This window comes from Drosophila arizonae, chromosome 3, assembly GCF_054131065.1.
Source record: "Drosophila arizonae isolate 15081-1271.41 chromosome 3, UAZ_ARI_1.0, whole genome shotgun sequence".
Lineage (NCBI taxonomy): Eukaryota > Metazoa > Arthropoda > Insecta > Diptera > Drosophilidae > Drosophila > Drosophila arizonae.
Genome location: NC_142923.1, coordinates 261745 through 286137, shown reverse-complemented (window position 1 = coordinate 286137; position 24393 = coordinate 261745). Strand labels below are relative to the sequence as shown.

General features: G+C 46.3%; 3 protein-coding genes across 17 annotated transcripts; 2 read left to right on the top strand and 1 right to left on the bottom strand.

The window, feature by feature from the left end:
- Nucleotides 1–11717: 11717 nt before the first annotated feature.
- RpL40 (ribosomal protein L40) lies at nucleotides 11718–12725 on the bottom strand. Its single transcript, XM_018004814.2, has 2 exons — nucleotides 12569–12725; nucleotides 11718–12275 (listed from the first exon to the last, which is right to left on the bottom strand). Exon 2 carries the CDS (start codon nucleotides 12260–12262, stop codon nucleotides 11876–11878), a length of 387 nt encoding a protein of 128 aa, XP_017860303.1. The 5' UTR covers nucleotides 12263–12275; nucleotides 12569–12725; the 3' UTR covers nucleotides 11718–11875.
- A 193-nt stretch (nucleotides 12726–12918) lies between these two features.
- LOC108611418 (putative lipid scramblase CLPTM1) lies at nucleotides 12919–15395 on the top strand. The gene is made up of 2 exons (XM_018004053.2): nucleotides 12919–13163; nucleotides 13230–15395. The coding sequence occupies exons 1-2, from the start codon at nucleotides 13119–13121 to the stop codon at nucleotides 15114–15116; spliced, it is 1932 nt and encodes a 643-aa protein (XP_017859542.1). The 5' UTR covers nucleotides 12919–13118; the 3' UTR covers nucleotides 15117–15395.
- A 333-nt stretch (nucleotides 15396–15728) lies between these two features.
- LOC108611416 (ral GTPase-activating protein subunit beta) lies at nucleotides 15729–23190 on the top strand. Of its 15 annotated transcripts, none has more exons than XM_018004039.2 (17): nucleotides 15730–16193; nucleotides 16258–16477; nucleotides 16582–16611; nucleotides 16686–17084; nucleotides 17158–17418; nucleotides 17530–18111; nucleotides 18551–18649; nucleotides 18742–18882; nucleotides 18945–19488; nucleotides 19561–19775; nucleotides 19904–20074; nucleotides 20207–20347; nucleotides 20514–20531; nucleotides 20784–21350; nucleotides 21412–21995; nucleotides 22084–22898; nucleotides 22969–23190. In XM_018004039.2, exons 1-17 carry the CDS (start codon nucleotides 16002–16004, stop codon nucleotides 23081–23083), a joined length of 5094 nt encoding a protein of 1697 aa, XP_017859528.1. In that variant the 5' UTR covers nucleotides 15730–16001; the 3' UTR covers nucleotides 23084–23190. The 15 variants fall into 15 exon arrangements, with proteins under 15 accessions (XP_089322041.1, XP_017859531.1, XP_017859528.1 ...); XM_018004034.2 differs by having other exon boundaries at nucleotides 20730–21350; XM_089465915.1 differs by lacking the exon at nucleotides 19904–20074 and having other exon boundaries at nucleotides 15729–16193; nucleotides 20730–21350.
- The last annotated feature ends 1203 nt before the right edge of the window (nucleotides 23191–24393 follow it).

Below are 24393 nucleotides of genomic sequence, written 5' to 3'. Positions count from 1 at the left end.
TACATGAGAATTCTGTTAAAAAAGAAAGCAAGGCGAGCGCAAGACGGCTATGAGAAACTTCTTTCTTTCTACATTCCGTATCAGACTTTGCGAAATGAATGACACCTCAGATACGCACTCATGTATGTATCTAAGCACACCTAAGCGCACCTTAGCTCACCTTTGCTGCACACATAGCCAGAGCAGCCGTGAGATGCGAGCAGCTCAAGTTGTTGGCTTTCACTCGGCGAAAATATATATAAAATAAATTTATAACAAAAACGTGATATGCTTATTGATGGATACCTGATGAGGACTGAGGTCAGGGGACTATGACTTATACAAATAATGAAATTTTTTCATCTCTCCATTATGACAGGAGCCCACGACGACGACGACGACGAGGAGCTCACCATTGCTGTTTTGTAAGCTAACGCACGCACGCCATAACTGACACACGCGGACAGACATCCGCGCTATATGGATATAGATATATATATACATATGGGGCTTGTGGGAAGTGAGTCTAATCAACACAATAGCTGACCAAGCTTACTCCACGGCGAAAGTTTGTAAAGTTTGAAAAATTTGGATTCCAATATTATTATGCCCAACGAGAAATGCCATTTACCCTCCACAAATCTATTTTTGCATGCATATATATGTAGGTAATCGTAGTGGAGAGACGCATCCTTCACTCATTTATTATACGCAATGACCCCAGGACGCTAACGCTTTTCCCCTCATTATTTTATCGGCGCAGTCACGGTCTGTTGCACCTGTTTGCGCCCATTTGTATTGAGGTGCGCAGCTTAGTTTATGGTCTCCAGTTCGCACTTTGTTGCGCAGGTTCCCGATTATTGGCACATTTATTAAAGGCACGCTTTAGGAGCGACGGTTTGATAAAGTGCAGGGCTTCATTAAAAGATTGATCTGGGAAGTGCATAAGCTGGGTGCTCATGCTGGGAAATATATGCCAGTCGGGCAGGCGGCGGTCTCCTTCTGGTCTTTGTTTTCACTGAATTGCGACAATTGAAAGCCAAAATTTGTAAAACTAGGTCAAAATGTTCAGGGTAATCTGTACTATGTACTCTACTCTACTCTACTACTGAAAAGTTAAGAGTGAGAGAGAGAGAGAGAGGAGCCCAGCCTCGAGCCACAGAATATGTCTGCCTGCTTTAGTTCCTTTTCCTTTCACATTTAATAAAATTTTGCTTTCGATACTAGAAACGTTGCGCCGTGCTCTGCTCTGCTGTCCTGTGCTCTTCTTCTTCTTCTTCTTCTTCTTCTTCTTTTGTTTATTTTGTGCATTTAGGTTTGACTTATATGTGCATTTGTCTGTGTATGCGTGGCTTCCGCCATCGAATGGTAAAATGGCAAAGGACATCGTAATCCATTCAAGTGCCTTTGCCAAGCTGGGTAATAAGTAAAGTTTCAGAGTATGTGTGTGTGTTTGTGGATGTGGGTGTGGTATGGAGAGACAGAGAGAACGGCAAGATACGCGATCTAAGCCCACTGCCGTGTCGTCGAACGTCTTTTACCTGTCGGCACCGCAAGTAGATAGCGAAAATAGATATGCTTTGCGTTTGCTTACACAATTGAAACCAACAAGCTGTAAAAATATCGCAAGCCGCAAACGGAAACGGAAAACGGAAAGCGGAAATAAAAAAATATTGTTTCAACTGATTTGGCACTAAAATTGCATGATTGCAGCCAAACGAGTCGGAAAAACAAGAAACAGCCGAGCGACCTCATCTGCAAGCGCTCACTTTTGGCATCTATTAAACTTAACCTCTTCGCATGCCAGATCGAATTGTGTTGGACTTTAAAATGAAGCAAAACCATAGATTTTCCTAAAGTCAAGTATGGCCAATTCGTCGGAGTGTCCTTGGAGCTTGAGCATAAACAGATCACATTAAAATGGACACAGCTAAGCCATTGGCATTAGATGTCATTCCATGCATCATGCTCCAGGACCCAAGTCCAGATGCGGTCAACGACTCCAGGTGGCCACGTGGCCGTCTTATAAACTCTTCATAACCAGCGCACCCGGACCGGTGCCAAGCCGGCTCCCAGCTGGACAACTCTGGATAGCTCTGGGACCGAGACGAGCATAATAATGTTTGCATAGCTTTTGGGTTTTATTACCCGGCTGTGTAAATGCCAGCACGGCATGTTTGCATCGTTGCCAGCGCTCTGGCTCGGCCGTCTCGCTTTCATCGTCGTAGTCGCAGCCGTCCGCCTCTGCCACAATGTCCTTCCAAATACCTTTTGTTCTAGAGCCGTCCGTTCGTGCGTCCCTTGGCTGCCTTTGCGGGAGGCGGTGGTGGGCGGGGATGGGCGAGGGGTCCATTGGTTGTGTGCAGTCATTTACATGTTTCAGTGTCTTCTATTTTATCTTGTTGCTTCTGGCGGGGCATCGGCTTCTTCTTCAGCTTCTTGCGAGGCTCCGCCTGCCTTGTCTGCTCAGCTGGCCAGCTACTTTATGTTTAGCTCTTGTGCATTTCTGAGTTAATATACTTAGCAGCACATTTTGTTGTCGCCGTTGACGACGACATCCACAGCGAAAGTTCTTTAGGCGCTTATCTACTTGTCAAAATTTTGGTCGCTTGACTATTGCTCGTTGTTGTTGTTGCTGCTGCTTTAAAAGCAGCCAAAACTTATAGCTCTTGCGATTGTCCTTGTTCCTTGGCTGCTTCTTTAAGGCATTTCTTGTGTGCTCTGCTCTGTTTTAGTTATTTCTTTTGTTAAGGTTTTTTCGTCTTCTTCTGCTCCGAGCTCTGACTGTGGCTCTGGCTCCGGCTCCGGCTCCGGCTCTGCGTTTGCTCGTGTTTTTGCGGCTTTGAAGTTTGCTGACTTGTCTTTAATGACATTGGAAATTGCGGTCAGGACAATTAATTTCCGGATGACGAAACTTTGCCTTAGTTTTTTGACAATCCGCCCCCCCAGTCGCCCAACTTCAGGTGGGCATTAGCAGTGAGCACAAAGACAAAGCTCAACTTTCCCCTAATCGAGCCCAGGCAGCGCCCATGTCCCGCACACTTGTGTAGCCAGCCCGCAGCTCTGATGCGAACCTGTGGTTATAGTTTACATCTTTAAGGCCTCGCAACATGTGCCGCCTAACTTAAGTGCGTGTCAGCGTAAAGTGTCAAAAAAGGAGCCAAGCCTATTTAGCATTCTAACGAACTTTATCACCGACACCCACCTTGGCCCGCAGCGACCCGCAGCGACCCACAGTGGCTCCCGGCGGCCCACAGCGTGCACACATATGGATACGTGCATGGGCCTAAGTGCTTGGGCAATGGCAGCGTAACGCCTCTTTGCAACGTAACGGATGAGCGAGCGAGACGCTCATTAAAATTTCAGACCACGTAGCCAATCTGCACTTAAAAGACCTTTCGAGATTTGAATTTTTCACATTTTTGCAGCCAGTCAGTCGGCCTACGATTATATTTTCCGATTCAGAAAACCCTAACCAATGCCGCACCGGGACAACACCGAAACCGCACAGAAACTGCGCCATCCACTCCCTGCGAGCAGCAGCAGAGGACCATAAACTAGACTCGTAAGTGCTATGACATGTTATGCACGCACTTCCGCGTTGATGTGTCGGGCCTTGGGCCCATTGTTGGGCGCAAACAAACAAGCATTGTTAGCACTAAGGAAGCCATTGCCAGTTGCTCAGAACACAATGGGCGAAAAAGCTAGTACGGAGGATGCAGGCGACCGCAACCAACTGCATAATACGCGCCAGCCACATGCATCGTCAACTCTATCACCGGCCGAGCTATGTAGTTTATAGATTCATATAGGTATTTTCAAGTCTCACCTGTGTAGACAACGAGTATAGTCAAAGCCAATATACTCCTGCCACTGCGCGAGCGAGTGTGAATAAAAAGTTTCAACAGTAAAAACAAGGCAGCCGTTGCTTAAATTTTGCTGCTATTGCTGCTTTTAAGCTGTCTAATGTCCGGCTGTTGTCCCATCAGCCAACCACTAGCAGCATGGGGCATCCCCTCGTTACTGCGGCGGATGCGAGCCATAGAGATGGAGATGGAGATGGAGTAGGTAATGGTAGATACGGGTTGTGGACTCACTAGCTGGCCATCTTGACATGTCATCAAAAACACATTAAATGTGTTTTTACGAGCGCGCTCGTTGAAGCTGCTGTCCACCTTTTAGGTAGATGCGACGCAAAGCCAAAACGGGACCGGCAAAGGCTGTCACAAATCCACATGGAGACTTGGATCAGACCTTATCCGGAAATTTGCTGTAGCATGGCGCTGGCTAAAGTTGTGTCTGCTGGTGTTAGCAACAAAGTGACATTGCTCTAAATTAGTTTTATAATTTCTCTCTGTCTAATGCTTGCCACAATAACTAAAGCGAAAAGTTGGCGGAAATTGGACGGAGCTTTTATTTTATTTGATTTTTATTTTTATTTTTCGCAACAATTTAAACTCATAGGAGACCGCAAAGAAAGATGAAATGCCTCGCAGGCTGGCACATATTTCATCATCGAGCTGAACTCGCTTTGGACCTCGACTTGGGGCGACGCGGCGCACGTAAAGCGGACACGTCCAATCCACACACAGCCCGTGGCAACGACATTTTAATTTGAAAAATTGGCTCAAAGGCAGAGCCTTTGGTTTGGCTTGATTTGATGTACACTCAAATACTCACAAGTCCCAGTGCGTCAATCAGGCATAATGGGCAAACCGAAAAGCCACGCACACACACACACACATATGAGCCAATACGATGCTATAATGAACGGCAAGAAGATATCCTGTAGCATTTACCTACAGATAGATCATCCCAGTAGCTCAGCTTTATTGAAATTGCGAATTTCTTGTTTTCGTTGCAAGCTTTTCAAATTCACGCAGATGACTATGTCATATATTTATTCTTAATAAGTTCTGTTCGCCATTTCCGCCGCTCGGAGGAGCCAAGTTATTTGTTTAGGCCCTGTTTTCGGCAAACTCTCGCGTTGACCTGTGTAGAAAGTTTTAATAGCAGCGTCAGTAAGTTCCCACGTTTTCGTTTTCGGCACTCCAGCAAGCTGGTAAACTGAGGCAAATTTGGCTCACTGCATACCACACGCTCACCAGAACTTTCAACCAATAGTTATTGTGTAAAAATTCACGCCTAGTCCCAGCGCCCGCCTCATGCCTCATGCGGTCGGGCGCGTTAATCGAAAACAAAAAAAGCGCAGCTAGAAACTTTGTCCTTTACGCTCAACATAGCCGCACTCATTAAATTTGCTAATTGAAACTATTAGAGGATGCGAGAAGAGATTGAGAGACTGAGAGACGAAGGTCTTGTTTTATCTAATCGTTGAGACGGCGTAAATGTTTGTTAAATTTAACATAAAACTAGACACAAATGCGATTAGCAAAAGTTCAACCTTCGACTCTCAGCGATGCATGCTCGCTTAGCTTCATTTCCCAATCATAAATAAATAAAGAACTTATGCGTTCCAAAAAGTCTCCAATGATAGGTACGCCTAATGCAATTACTGCACTTCCACCCAAAGGGAAGCCTCTTCACTCGAATATTCTGGCGAGGCCCATATTACCCGTCAGTGGAGAGCTGGGCAATGGAGACTAAGCATAAAGAATCTGTCCACACACTCGACAATCTGCCGAAGGATGCAATTGCCATGGGAGACTGCCAAAAGTTGACATTTTTGCGCTGCGAGAAAAGAGAAACTTTGCGCAAATGTTTGCATTTCTGCTGTGGACATTAATCAGGAATGCATGGAATCTGCTCAACTTTGCCGCCGACTCACATTGTTCGACTAAAACTTCTAATCGAGCGTTTTTTGTATGTGTCTTGGACATTGAAGCATAAGCCAGCCACAAGGGAATGACTTGTAGTTTCCAATGCTTGGCATCTGACTTATTGACGCGCCACAAGCTGCAAGAGAAGCTGCCTTGGCGCTGACTTGCTGCCTGCATCTTGCAGCGTTGCAAGGTGGCAACAGCCCCTGGCCCATCTCGGGCTGCGACCTTCGGTTATAATTGTATGAATAATACATTAGCTTCGGCAGGGTATTTTCGATTGAGTCGAAATTTAGAGTTGAAAATGGCTGTTTCAGATCTTTAATCTTTGTCAACACATGTAGAAAATCGGGAGCAGATGGGAGAAGAAGACTTCCTCTCCAGATATCGCTTCGAAAATGTTGCAAAAATTTGTATGCAAGCTCTCAGCTTGTCGTAGTCCCCTAGTGGGATGGGGAATATGGATATTTATTTTTTGGCAAGAGGTAAGTACGAAATCACAAAATAAACGATAAGACGTGCACACCATTAAGAATAGACTCATTTATATGTGGAGGCGAGCAAAATGTCACGCATACGTCGTGTAGCACGGGTCGAACACAAGTAATTTGCAAATAAATGCTGTCAACTACTGAAAATCGAATTTTGCATACACACACAGAGAGAGAAGGGATGAGGGAGCGAGAGAGAGAGAGAGAGAGCTGCGGATCTGTGTATCGCATGCTTATACCCTTCAGTCTGACTGGCAACGCAATTGAACATGCAAGGCATGTTACAGGTTACGAAATGTACTGTCAAAAGTGCCCGGCGGAGCCGAGCCGAGTCAGCCGGGTAACCCAAAACAAAACATGAAATGAACTTTTCATTCGCTGAAAGGCCAAGCTGAATTGGGGCCTGCTTCCGTTTCACTTTCGTGTTATTTTATTTAGAGCCCCAAATTTGTTTAGACTGCCAGCGTCGAGAACTGAGTAAACGAGCCGAAATGGAAATTGGGTATGCACTTTTGATAGGTCTTCAACACAATGGAACTCTCGCTGGGGACTTAAAGCTGAAGCAATGGGAAATCCCCCACACATGCCGCAATATCCTTAAGCACGACTCGTTGGGGTGTAGGATGTGGGGCATGGCATATGGGATAGGGGGTCACCAGTCAGTCGGTAGATGCATCTGCACCACAGAGCGTAGCCTGACCACTCAGGCAGAAGATCAGCTGCAGGGCAGTTGTAATCGAAAAATCAAGTGCTAGGCGGGTCATTCGTAATTTGTTGTCCTGCAAGCAAAACGCCTTTAGTCAAGTGCCAAGGGCAGTGCGCCCGGCAGCCAATCTATCTAACTGTGGGCATTTTATTTATGCAACTGTAGCATTTTTGCCTGCCAAGCACCAATTTAAAGTTCCAGCAGCAGACCGAGAGTGGGGAGACATTTGTAAGACAGGCAAACGAGCAGCCAACCGTTCGACCGACAACTTCGTCGTTACACTTGCCCTCGTCGCCCACAGTCCTTGTCGTCGTCGTCGTCGTCGTCGACGCATAGCTGGTTTACTGCTGGGACAACTGGGACAGCTGGTCAAAATTAACAAGTTCCAGCGCATGTCTGGACTCTAGACTCTGCGGACTCCGGTCTGAGGACTGAGAACTGAGGACTGTGGACTCGGGGAGTGCCTACGAATCTTGTTTCGCATTTTGTATGTGAGCATTCGGTTGGGGTGTCTTCTTCTCTATGGGTCTATGTCAGAACATAAGCAATTTGTTGCAAACTTTCCTACAGCTGGCTTTGTTGTGTTTTAGCCCAGTGCAAAGTGTGTGAGCGATGACCGAGAAGCTGGAAGCTGGAAGCGGGAAGCGGAAAGCGGAAAGCAGGCGGAGGGAATGCGACGAGCCTGCCCACAGAACTTTGGATCCTGGTGCGTGTGTCAAGCAACAATGGCCTAGCCGCCTTTTGGGCCAACATCTGGGCCTGTGTCCGGGGCGTGGGCAAAGAGCTCGCTTCGTTTAACTTTCACTCGTCGCCCCACGTCTCGGCCGCACTTGCGGCACGCTCTTCCCCACTCGATGCTTCGCTTTCTCTCGCCTCCCCCTTTCGCCCTGTACTCCACTCCGCCCCGTATTTTCGTGCCCGGTGCCCGGTTGGTAGAAAACTTTTTAAAAGATCTTACGTTTTTGTTGTTTTGCAAAATTGATGAAGTAATTTGTTTGGTGATTGCACAAACTTTGCGTGTCAATATTTTTCAAAAACACCCAAGTTTGCCTAAGTTTTCTGTGTGCGAGTGTGCAAGTGTGTGCCTCACACACACATAGAGCCCCGTGTAGACGACCACTGGATTTGCCTCGACAGCACAAAAACTCTTCCAAAGCCCAGGAGCAGTTGCCAGCAGTAGCTTCCGCTGCAGCCACGGCACCAGCGTCCGCCCAATAAGTCGTTTGCATTGTTAATGATTCAAATTTGTGGTAAGTGCCCTGAAATCGACTACAAAATGTGCATCTGGTCAAGCAAAGTGGCTCTCGGGTGTGGCTAGCTAACCTATTTTGACAACCAATTTGCTTCGGACGCACTCGCTCAGTGCTTATCTATTCTATCCAAGCCAGAAGCTGCTGCTCGAGGAGAACGGCGAAGAATGCTTCCTAATTGGCTTCGTTATACAAATTAATCAACTTTATACAGGGCAAGAATGTTCCCAGTTGTGAAGTAAAGATCCTTCGAACGGGGAGGTCACACGGCTCACTTCACTGCAGTTCACTTCATTCTCAATTTGTGAATCTCAGATGGAATGCCATTTGGCCTACAATTGTAATGTAAGCCCGGCGCTTAAGTGGATGTTTATGAAGTATTTATCAGGGATATCAATATGTCTGCCAACTGTTAGCCTGACGAGCTAGTTTTAATGCTTCCGCTCAGCCTGAACTTATTGTAAAATATTCTTATTTACTCGCTAGTTTAAGCCATCCACAAACAAACACATACCAAGGCACACGCACACAAACACACGCTTCCTCTATAGCCGCATCCACAGCCAGTCAATACGGCAAAGTACGATTGAAATTGAATAAAATGGCTTTTCAAATTATTTGCGATACAACAAAGCGCCATGTGGCAGAAAAGCTTATCTGCGGAAAATGTTAACTGTATGACAAAACATAAGTTGTAGATATGCAAAACCCTAAAGGAGACACACACGCACACATTTACAATTGTATGTCATTTGTAGGCACATCTACGAGGGTAGCTAGAAACGTTCTCTATATCTTCAGAATTTAGATTTCTTCAGTCATCTTCCCTATAACATTCACATAAATATAGTTTAAATTATATAAGGATAATTATTCAGATCTGTTTTAATTTTAATCTTTATATAACTTTATAAGTTTTCTGTTTTCCTCTAGAACACAGATTTGTCTAAGGGCCCTCGTATTTATAGGCTATATGTATATTTGTATGTTTGTATGCAAAGGCACAGCAGTCAAGACGCATATGTATTCATGTATGTGCTTGTGTGTGTGACACGCACACATGCGTACTTCAATACGAAATATATAAAAAACAAACAACAAATTTAGCGCTGAAAATAGAATACAAAGAACACAATACGACTGAAGCACGCCAATGCGCGGCTTTTATAGAGCGGGCTGTGGTGTGGGAGTGGCTGCGGCTATGTGTGGGTGTGCGTGTGTGTGTGAATGTGAATAGGTGGTGGGGTGGGGCATGAATGTACTTTCATGCAAAGGGAGCCTCGGTATCGATTTATGCATATTAAATTACACGAGCTGCCTCACAACAATACGCAGTTGTATCCAAATGGGAAGCATTGCGCTGCCTCCTACTGCCTCCTGCGTGATGCCTGCCGCGTGCTGCGTGCTGCTCCTTTGAAAATATTTATACACTTTTCTCATACGCGCCGCCTGAATTCCCGACATCTAAATTGGCGGCTACGCTGATTGCCGCCAGAAAGTAAGCCGCCAACCGCCCAACCGCTCAACCGCTCAACCGCCCAACCACCCCGTTATTATCCATACGATCCCACACTAGCGACCAATTTATAAACGTTTGGTTCTTCGTCTTATCTTTGGCAGGTTCTTCTTTTCGCTCTTTTTTTATTATGGCAACTGAGCTAACGCCCCCATTTGTGTGTCCATTTAGTCGGCGTGTGCGTGTGTGAATGTATGTGTGTGTGTGTGTTTCCGCATATCCGATAAACTTCGACGTTAGCAGCTGGTGCCTCACGTGGGGCTGGATTGACTTTCGGCACTCAAGGCTGGCCCCCAGCTTTATCGAGCCGCCTCCTTCAGAGCCCAAGCAGCGTAACAATTGGTTTTCAATGCAAAAACTTACTATACCCTTACACTATACTCTGTCCTTTTAAGAGTACTTTCAACATCTGCATACTGTTTGGTCTTTTTTCAATATATTCTGCTCTGCAGTGTGTATTCCATAATATCCATTTTGTCCTCCACAATCTATAATCCTGAGTAGTCTCCAGATTGCACTCAGTACTCTCGGCTTATCTCCACTCAACCCCCTACCAAATGAGCAAAGGCAGCTCCTTCGGCAATCAGGATATTACAAAGAAATGACTGACATAACTAACGCACTTTTTATTTTTCTCCTTTTTCGACAGTTGGATATGAATATGGAATAAGCAGCGAAGGTAGCTCTACATAAACATGCATACATGTACATACGTACATATTATACACACATACATATACGTATATGTATGTACATATGGCCAAGTCCTTCGAACGGACATTGTGGGTCAGGGAGGCTGTCACGCTCTGCAATATTAATGCGCTCGAGTTTGAGCCGTCCGCCCACAAAGTTAACGCCAAGAAAAGCATCCAAAGTGCCAGCCGCTCGTCCAGTCAGCAAAAACTGGAACTTTGTGGTACTCGCGTCCTGCGTTCTGCGTCCTGGGAGTCATAATATTTGGGTCACTTGGCAGCCGAGCATTGTTAATTATTCTGGTCACATCTGTTATGTAAACTACGTTCAAAGCATAAAAAAACGCGCAAAGACAAACCCCAAAGAAAAACTGAGTTCGCCTACTCGTGCGCTGTAGGAATTAAAAAGTTCCGAAATCGCGTTAAATGGACACCCGAAATTCGAATGCTACCAAATGCCTTTTTCAGCTCTTTTTTTTATTTTAAAGGGTTCTCCGTAGCAGCAGCAAAAATTGTACTCAGAGCAAAAACAAATATGTACCATGTAAATTTTTAAAATATTTCAGTGCAATTTTTTTGTGCCGAGCTCGAAGGAAAACACCTATTAATGTATTTTACATGAGATGCGAGCGCACCCAAAATACGAAATCACGGGGCAGCCACAGTGAGCCAAATATACAAGTTCTTCAACAAAACTTGATTAAATATTTCAGTACTCCAAGCTTAACCACAGTCAACAAACCTTTGTTTTCAGTGTGTGAGATATTTTATGCCCTTTGATCTATTATTGCCTGAATCAACCGAATAAGACAATGTAAACATTGCTTTGCCCACATTCAGACGTGACTGGATTGGTTTCTGGAAAGGTTTCCAAATTAAAAGTGACTAAAAATTGACTATGACTTTCGCAACCCCATATAGTCAGACAACAGCCTCGTAAATAATGTCGGACATCAAATGAATATGCACAGTACCATCCTTCTGCTCTCTTGTAACTTAAATGTTCCAGCCTAACGTCTACATGTATCACCCGTTTCTTTATTTCAGAACTTGCCAAATATATAGGAATCTGATAAAGCTTACCAGCCTTTATTCTAGATGGGATGCAACGTTGGTTACCAATAATCTTGTTGGATCCGAAAAAAGGAACACTCTATCATTTAGCGCAAAATTGTTTTCAATAACCAATCCAAACTTTTAACTATTCCCCACGCAAAGCACTTGCATGTTAAACACATTCCCAGGATGAGCTGCTCAGCATTCGGTTGCTGACGACCACAACGAAAAACACACACAGGATATGTACGGTGCGCCTTATAGCAAGTAAATACATTTCGCACTTTATCATATTGATATTGGATTACAAATTTATATTTACTAAATAGTTGTTAATTTTGTTTTGTTTGTGGAAAGCGCACAGCAGCTCCAGCCAACGAAATGCCAACAGAGGAAGAAAAGCGTCTACTTCAACTTCTTCTTGGGACGCAAGTTGTTGGTGTGTCCGCACTTCTTCTTGCGGCAGTTGGTTGCACGTGGGTGCAGACGAGCGTAGCATTTGCGGCAGATCATTTTGTCGCAGTTGTACTTCTGGGCGAGAATGCGAAGCGAGGGCTCAATGATGCCACCACGCAGACGGAGCACCAAGTGCAAAGTGGACTCCTTCTGAATGTTGTAGTCGGACAGAGTGCGTCCATCCTCCAGCTGCTTGCCGGCGAAGATCAGACGCTGCTGATCTGGTGGGATTCCCTCTTTGTCTTGGATCTTGGCCTTGACATTCTCGATGGTGTCAGAGGGCTCGACCTCCAAAGTAATGGTCTTGCCGGTGAGAGTTTTAACGAAGATTTGCATTTTGTAACTGTTTCTGCAAGCGCAAGATATTTTTACATTAGAATTACTTTAAATGCTTTCACGGTAACTCGAAAGCATCACATTTCTATTTTGCCGATTTGTGGTGCGACGTTGTCTCACGCTTTGAAACTTTAGGTTAGGTTCGTCGTGGTAACAATAGGCGACCAGTTTGGCATTCATTTCAGCCATCCGGCGATGTGCAAATGGAATACCCTTGCACATTTATTTGCTTTAGGCAATGCGCAAACAGACAATGCAATGCTTTCAAGTTTAAGTATTTCTTTTTACTTAATTACAGCAACTTACCAAGAGAAACGTGCAACCAAATGCTTATTCACAAACGAAAAGAGTGTGTACACTCCAATTATTAAATAACACAACACTGACACGACTGTTGTATCAATCAGCTTTTGATTGGAGGCGATAAAACTATCGATATTTAATTTTTATATTTCAGAAAATCTTGAAACTACTACTCTTTTAAGACATTCCTTGCTGATAAATATTTAAATGTGTTTATTATGATTGTTTTTTTTTTATGTGAAAATTATTATTATTATATGTTATTATTATTAAGCGTTGGCATGACGTGGTACTCGATCAGCTGTTATATATCGGTTCTGAATCCCTTAGCAATCTAACATAACTTAAAAAATGTTAATGTAATCGTGATGTGAAATAACATTTATAGCTCAGACTTTAATTATTTTCTCAATGTTATTAGCAGCTGGGCATTTATTCTGGCCCTCGCTGCTATTCTGTTAAATAACATTTTCAGTTCAACAAAATCTAGGCAACCACAGGAAAGTTGTGTAAAAAAACGTGTATTTATTTCTATTAAGTACACGTACACAACATGTCAGACAACGATGGCCTTTTGCCGGCAGCTGCAGCAGCACCGGTAAGTCAATCAACCGTGATTTTAATGTTCTTTCGCGATTCGATCTGATTCTATTCCAAAATACAGGCCGTTGGTGATGAGGGTCAGCAGCAGCAGCAGAACCAGCCGACGCGCATGGAGTCTTTTTTTGCAATGACAAAGTCGTTGATTCTGCGGGCCTTAATTATTTACTTCGTCAGTTCTTTCTTCAGGCGGCCCCAGCCGAATGCGACGCAAGACCAAGCCGTTGCCAATGCGGGCCCGAAAATAACAGCTTGGAACTATTTTGAGAATGGCACAGATTTCGATTTGCACATTTGGCTATCGGAGCAACCGGATGTGGTGAACTTCCAGCAGAAGAACAATCTTCTGTGGCTGCAAGAAGACCTCACCTACGGGGACTGGGTTTCGGGTCCCACAGGCAATGGCATCTACACACACAATGTCAAAATCAAGGCCAGTCCGCATCTGCTAAACAATGGCAGCGTCTACTTGCACGCCTTCGTCACACGTGCAGGTGAAAGTCCAGATCCTCAGTCCCCCAAATACTCAAAGCACGGCCACATGGGCCATCAACAGCATCAGCTGAACAAGTTTAAGAAGCTGCGGGTGAATCGAAACTACAATTTGCTTGCCAGCGAAAAGGAGAAGTTGGAGCACGAGCTGAAGCATGCCAACCTCAAAGATCAGATCGTGTCACACTGGCACTCCAACCTGACCATCAACTTGGTCGTGGATCAGACGAACTGGGCACAAGGCAGCGTGCCCGCGCCGCTCGATGAGTATGTGAAATTTGTGGATGGGGGAAAGACGTATCTGCCGATTGTCTTTGTCAACGACTACTGGAACCTGCAGCGCGATTACTTTCCGATTAACGAGTCCACGCCAGAGCTGGATCTGCACTTGACCTTCCAGCCGCTGGGAATGTTCAAGTGGCAGCTGTATGCCGCTAAGCAGATGAAGAGCAAGTGGGCCGGCAACGTGCTGGGCGAGATAATGGCAGCCAGTGCTCCGGAGGAGACAGACGAGGACCAGGACTCGCTGAAGGAAACTCTGCTGGACACCAACATCTACCTGTTAGGCATCACCGTGGCAGTCTCCATCCTGCACTCGGTGTTCGAGCTGCTCGCTTTCAAGAACGACATCCAGTTCTGGAACAATCGGCAGTCGCTGGAGGGTCTCTCTGTGCGGTCGGTGTTTTTCGGTGTGTTCCAGTCCCTGATCATTCTGCTGTATGTGCTGGACAACGAGACCAACTTCATGATACGGATCTCCTGCTTCGTAGGTCTCGGCATTGAGGTGTGGAAAATACACAAGGTCGTCGACGTCAACTACAACAACCAGCAGAAGGTACTGGGCATATTCCCACGCATCAGCTTCAAGGACAAGGGCTCGTACTCGGAGAGCTCGACCAAGGAGTACGACAAACTGGCGTTCAAGTACCTGGGCTGGGCCTGCTTCCCCCTGCTGGTGGGCTACTTCATCTACTCCCTGCTGTACAACGAGCACAAGGGCTGGTATTCGTTCGTGCTCAACATGCTGTACAGCTATCTGCTGACCTTTGGATTCATCCTGATGACGCCCCAGCTGTTCATCAACTACAAGCTAAAGTCGGTCGCCCACTTGCCGTGGCGCATGATGACATACAAATTCCTCAACACTTTCATCGATGACATTTTCGCCTTCGTCATCAAGATGCCCACCATGTACCGCATCGGCTGCTTCCGGGACGACATCATCTTCTTCGTTTTCCTCTACCAGCGCTGGCAGTATCGTGTGGACCTAAAGCGTGTAAACGAGTTCGGATTCTCCGGCGAGATGGAGGAGCAGGCTGCCAACAAGCGGCTTGAAGGAGAGGCAAACGCCAATCGGCCAGCTGGTGCCATAGAGGCATCCCAGGGCGCGGAAGCCACCAAAGCAGCGGCGAATACGACGCCCACCAAAAAGACAGCCGCACAAAAGAAACAGGACTAAAAAGCCACTGGCAGTGCGTCCAACACGAGAGATATGCATTAGAACAATTTTAACGGCAGTTATATACACATATATTACTTGTCTGTGTGCGTGCGCTATGCACGCACCATTATAAGCAAAAATTCAGTTTCAGTATACATATAGTCAAGCGGTCGGTCGACCGTCGTAGTTACGAACATATTCTAGCGGTAATTTAATATATGTGTCTTTTATTTGTTTCCTGGACCAGCAGCCGTGGTCCTTAGCATCGGCTACTGAAATAAATTCAGTGTGAGTGAATTAACTGATCTTATCGCTTATTATCTGAGCTGCTTATCACCACCCATCTGGAGATGCAACACGTGATTGACGTGATTAACGTAACAGTTAACTAGGCCATTTATGGCTAAGAAGAGAACCAGCTGCTCAGGGTCGGGGTCAATGAGGGCAAAATACTTGGAAATTAAGTATTTCCCCTTATTATTTGTATATGTAAATTAATTTAATTTAATTTACAAAATTATACATAATTGCATTTGGTGTCTGGATTATCCACATAAATTTCGAAATATTCAAATTTTGCCGCACTCTAGTGCTGTTAAATATCGGATATCGCTTGCGGATTTCACAGCACTGTCGACCTGTCGCTATCTAGCACTGTTTTCTGTTAAAGAGAAGAAAATAAACCTAAACAGAGAAGCTTGAAACAAAAATAAATTAAATTCTGTGCAGTTGAACTGATTCACCAGTGATAAATCAACTGCAATCAAATTATAGCACAACTAGTCAGCGCAGAGCGAGAGATTCCTCCGACTGGAATGAGTCAAGCTTCCACTCTGCTCGAGTAGCCGCAGCTGCAGCAAAGGTGAAAATTCTGTGTGCGTGAGCAAAGCAAACTCTGAAAAAATGTACTCTGAGTGGGCTTCGCTGTCGGCGCAGATCAATGCCAACAGTTGTGGTGCGCAATGCTTCAGTGTTCTGAACAAGTTTCCAGCATCCGCTGGTCGAGAAGTGGTGATGTCGGTGGTGAAGCAACTGGGCACCAATTTGGGCATCACACAGAATGCGGAGCCCAGTCACCTGGTCAAGGATGAGGAGGTTTGTTTGTTGCTGATGATTTCTCTACTATTCGGGAAACCAATGTTAAGCTACTTACAAATAGGTCAGATGGTGCATGGACGTCATTTGCTTTGGGCTCTCGTTGCCCTTGCAGGAGCACGAGACCATCAAGGATTGCGTCAACGTCTACTGCGAGTGGTTGACCGCGCTGCACCCGCAGCCGCGCATCAGCGTGCCCAAGCCCATTTGCGAGGATGCGAATCTTTACGCAAGGCAGATCATCAATCACTTCCACAATCTGTTCGTTCCGCGGCAGGGAGAAAGTAAGTACCATTAGCCCCATAAATGATGTAACCCCTTTTAGCTGCTTTTTGAGCCACATTCACACACGACGACGATTTGTAATTATTGCATTCTAAATTTCAAGTCTTGCCATTTTTATACCAAACGAAGCTTGGTAGGTGCTCTCTCTCTTTGTTTACTCTCCAAAAATCTGACTGCTGCGCTAATGCTCACTATCGTTTCTTATAGGCTCCGACACGATCAAGCGCCAGGCCGTGCTCTGTCACCGAGTTCTGCGCACTCTCCAGCAGACGGCGCAGATTTCGCAGCAGATGGACCGAGAGACCTGGGAGACGCTGCTGCTCTTTCTGCTGGCAATTAATGAGATTCTGCTGGCCCCGCCCACCGTCAAGGACGATGTGGGCGACCAGCTGTGTGAACGTGTGCTCTCTGTGCTCTTCGAGGTCTGGCTCTTGGCCTGTGTGCGCTGCTTTCCATCTCCGTCGCTCTGGAAGACCCTGCAGGAGTCGTGCGCCATGTGGCGCCATCGCATTGCCCTTGTGGATCAGTGGAATCGAGTAAATCTGGCACTAACCGCGCGGTTATTAGAGTTCAGCTATGGTCCAGATTTTACACAGCTTAAGAATGGTGAGCGACAGCACCGGTAATTAATTTTAGAAAATTAAAAAAATGTCTCCTTTTCCTTTTTTACTTGGTGTAGCTGATGAGGATAGTCAGCTCATTCCTGCGGGCATGTCCAACGACTGCGTGGCGCAGACCTGGTATCGCTTCTTGCGCATGATCGGCAACCCCACAGCTCTGTGCTCGCCGCACATCATTAGCAAGTCGTCGCACTTTGTTCAATGGGCTCTTACACACGAGAAGGGGGCCGAGACTCATCAGCATCCGTGCCTTCAGGCTCTGCCGCAAATCTTTCTGAATGCGATCCGCGGGATTTCCAGTCAGGTCGATGCCTTTCTTGGTAAGATATGCTGTGAAAGACAGTGTTCGGGTTTCTTGTAAATGTGGGATACTGCTCTAGCTCGAATAGTTATTATATCGCTTTTACAACCATCCTCGAACCGAAATGCAGGCATTTATCAGGCACCGCCTAGCCAACAGGAGAACGTCGTTACGAATCTGCTTGAGATCCGCCACTCTTTAAACGAGGCCACTTCATCCACGCTCCAACAGTTCATCCACTCGAGTAGCGCCTCGAACATTAGCATGCAGCAATCGGGGTCAGCTCAGCTGTCTCATCCGCCGCATCATCATCACCACTATCCGCATTTGCATTTACACGGCGCGGGGAGTTTCCTCCGCGATAACTTTGTAAGCAGCTCGGCCAGTTCTGCTCTAAATGCCATCATGGGCCATCATCATCATCAGCATCAGCCGCAGCAGCAACAGCCGCAGCCCCAGCAACAGGCTCCAGGGCAACACGTAGCAAATTTTAGTGCTTCGCCAATCACTCCCGGGGGGCCCGTTGGCAGCGTCAGCGCTGGCGGCAGTCACTCGGCGGGCGTTGTGGGCTGCATCTCGTTCAGCACGTCTGAGGCGGCGCCGTTAACCAGCTCCAATGGTACTAGCGGCAGCAGTGTTACACCTACACCTCCCTTGCAGCGTCGCCTGGCCAAAAGTTTCAGCGTGGCCCCATCCATTACGCAGCAGAAGGGTGCGATCTTTGTTCATAGAGCCCACGTTGTACCGTTTCGCTTGTGTTACTGTTACAGCATGCTAGAGACTAACTAAGCTTCTGGTTGATTGATTGAACTGACGAAGATCGTCGGCGCTTTATTTCGTATGCCCGCACTTATTTACATTTTACGTTCATTATTTCACGCGCTGTGGCCTTTGTTAGATCAACCATTCAGTTTTCCAAGTCCATTTGACTGCCTGATTTTGTTTTTCATCACGCCTCCACGTATGGATGCACACATGTGTTTGTAGCTGTAATTATTCGTTCCCATTTAATAGATCGTAGCTCTATATATCTATTGTACGCCCACAATTATAACTGAGCACAGTGTTGCATGCGTGTATGGCATGCACTCGCGCCGTCTAACTCTGTTTAGTAATATTTCACACGCTTTCCCTTCCCACACGCTTTGCAGGCTTAAGCAAAACAGCGCTTATCAGCCTAACACGCAGCTCAGCGAACGCCGCCCCCACTACTCCGACTTCTGGCCCGCCCTCGTCGAGCAGCATCAATTGTGAGTGTTGTGATGTAGCTAAGCAAAACACTTGTCGGCTCCGCTCTCAACATTTGTTTTACCCACGTTCTCTCCCTCTCTTTGAACTACAGCGCTACCATCCATCGGAGCCGAGCTGCGTCCGCCTCTCTCTGTAGCTCGCCCGAAGTGCAACAGCATTCTCCACTTATTCGGCGAGTGGTTGTTCGAGGCAGCACACATAGGCGGCGATACCTGGCTGCAGAACCGTAAGAGTGAGTACCCGATGGAGCGGTGATCAGTTGCTATTTGAGACTATATTCATTGGGTTTTTCAGAGCAAGCATGTGAGGCTAGCAAGCGACCGTCGTCTATGATAATGGAGAACCGCAAGGGATCGATATCGTTGTCCCAGCCGAATTCGCTGAACGACCCCTCATCCCTGCCGCCTACACTAACCATTGACAAATATGAATCCGGCCGTGCCGAGGCAATCGGCACACTATGCAAGATATTCTGCGCAAAGAAAACGGGAGAGGAAATCCTGCCCGTCTATTTGGCTCGCTTTTATATGGCGCTGCAACAGTGCCTCAAAATAACTGAGTCGAAGGAGTGTGACGAGACACTAGCCAGCATTCTGCTCCACTCGTCGGACTTATTTCGTTTGGACCTTGATGGCATAAATGTGCTACTTCCCGGATTCATAGCAGCTCTCGAAATAGTGCTGCCAGACAAAGACCTAAAGCTCAAGACTCAAGCAGTTGCTTTCAGCCGCACCGAACTGCGGCGCTCGGCCATAAATATTTTGCTGTCTATTATGGTGCTTCCCCTCCATTACCACGCGTTGCCCATTCGCAGCTTGACAGCCGACTCGGGCGACAAGTAAGCACAGCTGGCATTCCAGCTAGCTCTATTGTTGTTGGAATCAATATTTACTATATGAATGCTTCCCAGGGTGATGACATTCTTGCAACTCAAGTCCCGGCTGATGAACATACTGATGAACGCTCTGCAGGTGGAAACCGATGCACAAAACACGCATATGCTATTGGGCGGATTGCTGCTCTGTGTCCAAGACGCAGTCACCTTTGAGGAAAGTGAGCTGGGAGCCACAGATCACCTGGGTGGAGCCGGTGTGCAGCACCATGAAGAAAATATTCTGAGCTCTGGTAAGGGCACCCTCCAGGGAGTCGCTTGGCTTTTAAATGCATTTGGTTGATTATTTTACATAATTATTTTAATTTATTTTGTTTGCATTTTGATTTTATTTCTGATATCGCTGTGGGTGTGTCGTCAGCGTGCTCGGACCGTTCCGCTTCGTTAGCCAGCGGCACGGTGAGCTTTGGCGCTCCAACCGCGGCGACGAGCTCGCGTGACACGGCTTCGGCCCACGATTATCCCAGTCTGACCATTTCCGATGATATATCGGTGGAGTTTGCAAGCGAATTAGAGGGCGTTGCATCATATGGTAAAGTTTACTTTTTATCTCTTTTTCTTTACTTCATTTTCGTTGCCTCGCTCTTTCATAGAGTACAAAACGCATTTATCAAGCTCAACTGATAAGTTAATCAATTTTTAATTCTAATTCTTCATTTTTCAGACAACGCACATGCCCTCTTTGTGCGAGCGACGTATTTGGTGTGTCATCGCCTGATATCCTCGTGGAAGACCGACTTGAACGTTTCACTGGCGGCGCTGGAGCTACTGTCCGGTCTGGCTCGACTTCACATACGCGAAACAGGTATTGTATTAAGGACTCGCATGTGCCTCGCTATTCTTAATGTCCTCTCTGTGTAAATTTCTCTATTTTCCCACTGTGGTTTCTTTCCTGTATAAATCTGACCTCACATTCGCATCCATTCTGAATTTTGTATGTTTATATTTTTGTGTGAAAATAAAAATCGCAGCCAGGAAATTAACGAATGGTAATCTTATCAAATGCTACTAACCACATACTCATCTTTCTTTTTCTTTTCTTTTTATGTGTTTCTTTGACACCACTAACACTTTTGCACCTCTTTAACCTTCACTTGCTAATATGCGGTGGTAATTGTTGCTCCTTTTTTGTTTGTGCTTTAATTTCTTTCGGGCTACAATGTAAATAACGAACTTACACATCCTAGATTCCTTAGTGAAAATAGTCGATCCTAGTCAAAATCTAACGATAATCTCCACAGACGCCCTAGAATGCAAGCGCGCAGTGAAGTGGATATGCGACTATATTTGTTATCAGTGCTCACGACCTCCGCCAGCGCACAGCAAGGATCTGCACAGCACAATAGTTGCGGCGTTCCAGTGCACAGCAGCCTGGCTTATGCAGCATCCCTACCTGTTGCAGGACAAGGACTGCCTGCAGACTGTGCTCGAGGTCGTCGAACTTGGCATATCGGGCACCAAGAGCCAGAGTAAAACTGGAGATCTGCCCAAGTTTAAGGATGAAAAGGAATTAAAGCCAGCCTCAATGCGCGTTCGCGATGCAGCTGAAAATTTGCTGACGATCATCCTGGAGCAAGTCGGCTATTTCCCTAGCGAGTGTGGACCCGAGTCTATATCGTCGCTCTTGGACGAACTGGCTCTCATGAAGCACTGCAATTCGCTTCCGACCGGAGACGGTTCGGTGGGCGTTTGCACTGCGGAGCAAGCAATCTCAAAGTTTAAGTATTTTGTTACTGAAAATTCGACAATATTGGCTCTGTTGGAAGAGCCTCTAGGCAATGATCAGGATCCGCAGCCAACTGTCACCCGTAAGTAAAGAACGTGTGGAAACTTTCATTCTTCAAATTCTCATATCGACGCTTCCCACAGTTTTAATACGCGGCCCATTCGGTCGCCATGCGTGGACTATGCAGCTGCGCCATCTGCCACGAAGCAAATCCGGCATTAAGTACCACGCCGTCAATCCGGGTAGACCCATTGCAATGAATGACATCACCCAGCGTCCTGAATGCGAACAAAAGAACTTTCCCGAGGGCGTGGACAAAGTTCAGCCTTGTGTGGCTGATTACTCAATACCAACAATCGATCAGATACGGGAACAGTACGGCGCCAGCATCATTAATGATCTGGAGGTCATGCTTGAGAACCAGAGCATACACGAAAAGTTGGCTTGGGCTGAGTCGGACAATAATGTGGACAGTCTGTCACACGCCCAGGAGTGTGTGCCGCCGACGGTCTGCCACGAGTTCCATGCAGCTCGTCTGTTTCTCTCCCACTTTGGATTTCTTAGCTTTGAAGTCCGCAACCCGAACAACCCCGTGGAGTCCTTGGCTCCTCCCCAAAGGCCTCTCATTGTGCTGGACACGAAATCATCGGCGTTCGCAGCGGATTTGGACAAGCTGGATAAGCTTAGCGCTCGCACGCACGACACTGTTTATTGTTTCTACGTAAAGGTGAGGTCAATTGCGCCAGAAGCGTACCGTCCATAACACTGTCATGACCATTTTGCTGTTGTTGTTCCATTTTGTCGTTCACGTGCAGGCGGGTCAAACGAGTGCACAAGAAATCATTGGCAACATGTCCGAGGACCAAGTGTATGATCCGCACTTTGCCAACATGCTGCAAACTCTGGGCTGGCCTGTTCAGGTGGCTGAGCACTCGGGCTGGACGGGCTTTGCACACAACTCTTGGTCACTGAAGGGCACATCAGGGCGCTCCAACGTGTCCAGCGAATCTAATTACAACGGTGCGCAACGCGTACTTTACTGGGCAGACGTTTCCTCTGAGATAGCATTCGTTGTGCCCAATGCTTGGAATCTGCGCTACAATAACGAAATGGATGGCTGCAGTCTTTCCAGTAATTGCAGTGATCAGAGCACAGCGAGCAATGTCTGGATACGTGGCGACGACGCTGGCTCTATGAAGTCGAAGACAAGAAATCTCAGCCTGGAGTTGGACACAGGCAACAGAACCAAGGAGCCTGTGCCACCCACGCGTCGAAAGGGTAATGTGTCGAAGCCTGCACTTCTTGTCCAGGCACCCGCTAAGATATTCCTCGTGTGGCTAGAGAGCTTCGAGGATTACTTAAACTTCCCTGTCGAGGATTTATTGGCCTATGCGCGCACTGGTGAAGAGCTGCACTCGATGCAATTGCCGAGAGCAGCCGACTGTCACGTAATCTTCGTGCACTCTCTTCAATCTGGTTTGCTGAGAGTCAAATTACTGGGACCACCTGGCCGCATGAGTTTCGCCACGCCTTTAGTCGACGGAATGGTGCTCAGTCGGCGGGTTGTGGGTAATTTGGTACGTCAAACGGCTCTAAACATATCTCGGCGTAGGCGGTTAGATAATGATAAGTAAGTGCTCTAGACTGCTCTCTCTTCCAAGAGCCATTTATATCATATGTATGTATTATTTTCTCTGCAGCTACCAACCGCCTCATGTACGACGTCGCCTAAAGGTGCAGGACATAGTCCAAAAATATAAGATGGACCTAAGCGAGGCCGAACTATTAGCTCATTTGTTCCAGCGTTCGATATAGCCTTAAAGTATTTATTATTTCCCCTGAAATATTCCATCAGTTTCTTTTGTATTCAAACTTATAAGTCTAAATAAACTAACAAAATTAGGACCTAAGAGCAACAAAAACACTCGCCCGCTGCTTGCATTCGATATGTAAATAGCAAGATCACACCTAGACTGGAGCAAGTATCGGCATTGCTGTAACCGCAACGCCCACATACTTAGCAGTCGCGATTAAAGCATTAACAGAAAGCGCGAATTCCACACTGAAATAGCCCAACAACTACAACTCGCGCAGGCTAGCTGGCCGGGGCCAGCAGGCAACAGCTATTTTTATTGGTATACATATTTTTGTTTTTGTTTTTTCTTCAGTGCTGGCCACGCTTTTGGGCCCCAATCGCAGCAACAGAAACAGAAAAAGCATCACATTACTTCGCTGGCTGGCCTGGACTTTGCGTGTTATTGTAATATTTCTCAAAGATAAGAATGCGACCAGACCGGACTGCATGCTGGCCGCCTGCTCGGCCGCTGCATTTGAGCAGTTCAGTTTATAAACAAATAAGCTCGGCCGAAACTTTTGTAATGCGCTCCTTACCAAGTGACAGTTTTACAATGTATGCCTAGTTGGCATACATTTCCGTACATAAAACAAAAGATCTAGAAAAAAAAACTTAAGTTACGACAAAAGACTTAGGCGACAAACTTCAAGTTTTCTGTATATTATAACACACAATCAATTTGAAATTCCTACTAAGAAATAAAAAGGCAAAGATCTCGATGGCTTTATACCCTAAAGCAAGCTGATGTTATCTATGTAGTGTATAAGAGCGCTTCGACTTCAAACGTCTCCATGCTCAAGCAGCGTCCCACTCATACACATTTGGTGCCTGGTATCCCGTGTCCATCACATGAATGCATGCAGGTATACGCATACATTAGTTCACGCCAATACAAAAGGGAAGTATACGCAGGTCAAAATTCCAAAAAAAAAAGAGAGAAAAAGAGGCAACAGCGGTAAAGTAAACGACAACTAACCATAAGAAAAATGACCAGCGATAATTTTAATTTGAAACCAGTTTCTATGCCAAACAAAAATTCTGCAGCGCAGCCGAACAGAGTCTTGAGACTGCTCAGAACCAAGTAAGCAGAAGAAGTGGTAAACTAAACAAAAATTACCAATAAAAGAGAGAGAGAGACTTCTCGCAGAGAGAGAACTAGAGCTTTGGCGAAGCAAAACAATTTCTTGTTTCTTAAGGTGCGAGAGTCGGGAGACACTGAGTCACATCACGGCCTCAGCAACATTCAGCGGCAAGTGGAGTGGGCAACCAA

What these genes read in the sequence shown, in the direction of transcription:
- RpL40 (XM_018004814.2), bottom strand. Translation starts at nt 12,262, where the DNA reads ATGCAAATCTTCGTTAAAACTCTCACCGGCAAGACCATTACTTTGGAG.
- LOC108611416 (XM_018004034.2), top strand. Translation starts at nt 16,002, where the DNA reads ATGTACTCTGAGTGGGCTTCGCTGTCGGCGCAGATCAATGCCAACAGT. An exon ending in ACAGCCGACTCGGGCGACAA is followed by an intron (nt 19,489 to 19,560) that starts GTAAGCACAGCT and finishes AATGCTTCCCAG; the next exon opens with GGTGATGACATTCTTGCAAC. An exon ending in AGGCGGTTAGATAATGATAA is followed by an intron (nt 22,899 to 22,968) that starts GTAAGTGCTCTA and finishes TTTTCTCTGCAG; the next exon opens with CTACCAACCGCCTCATGTAC.
- LOC108611418 (XM_018004053.2), top strand. Translation starts at nt 13,119, where the DNA reads ATGTCAGACAACGATGGCCTTTTGCCGGCAGCTGCAGCAGCACCG. An exon ending in CGGCAGCTGCAGCAGCACCG is followed by an intron (nt 13,164 to 13,229) that starts GTAAGTCAATCA and finishes TCCAAAATACAG; the next exon opens with GCCGTTGGTGATGAGGGTCA.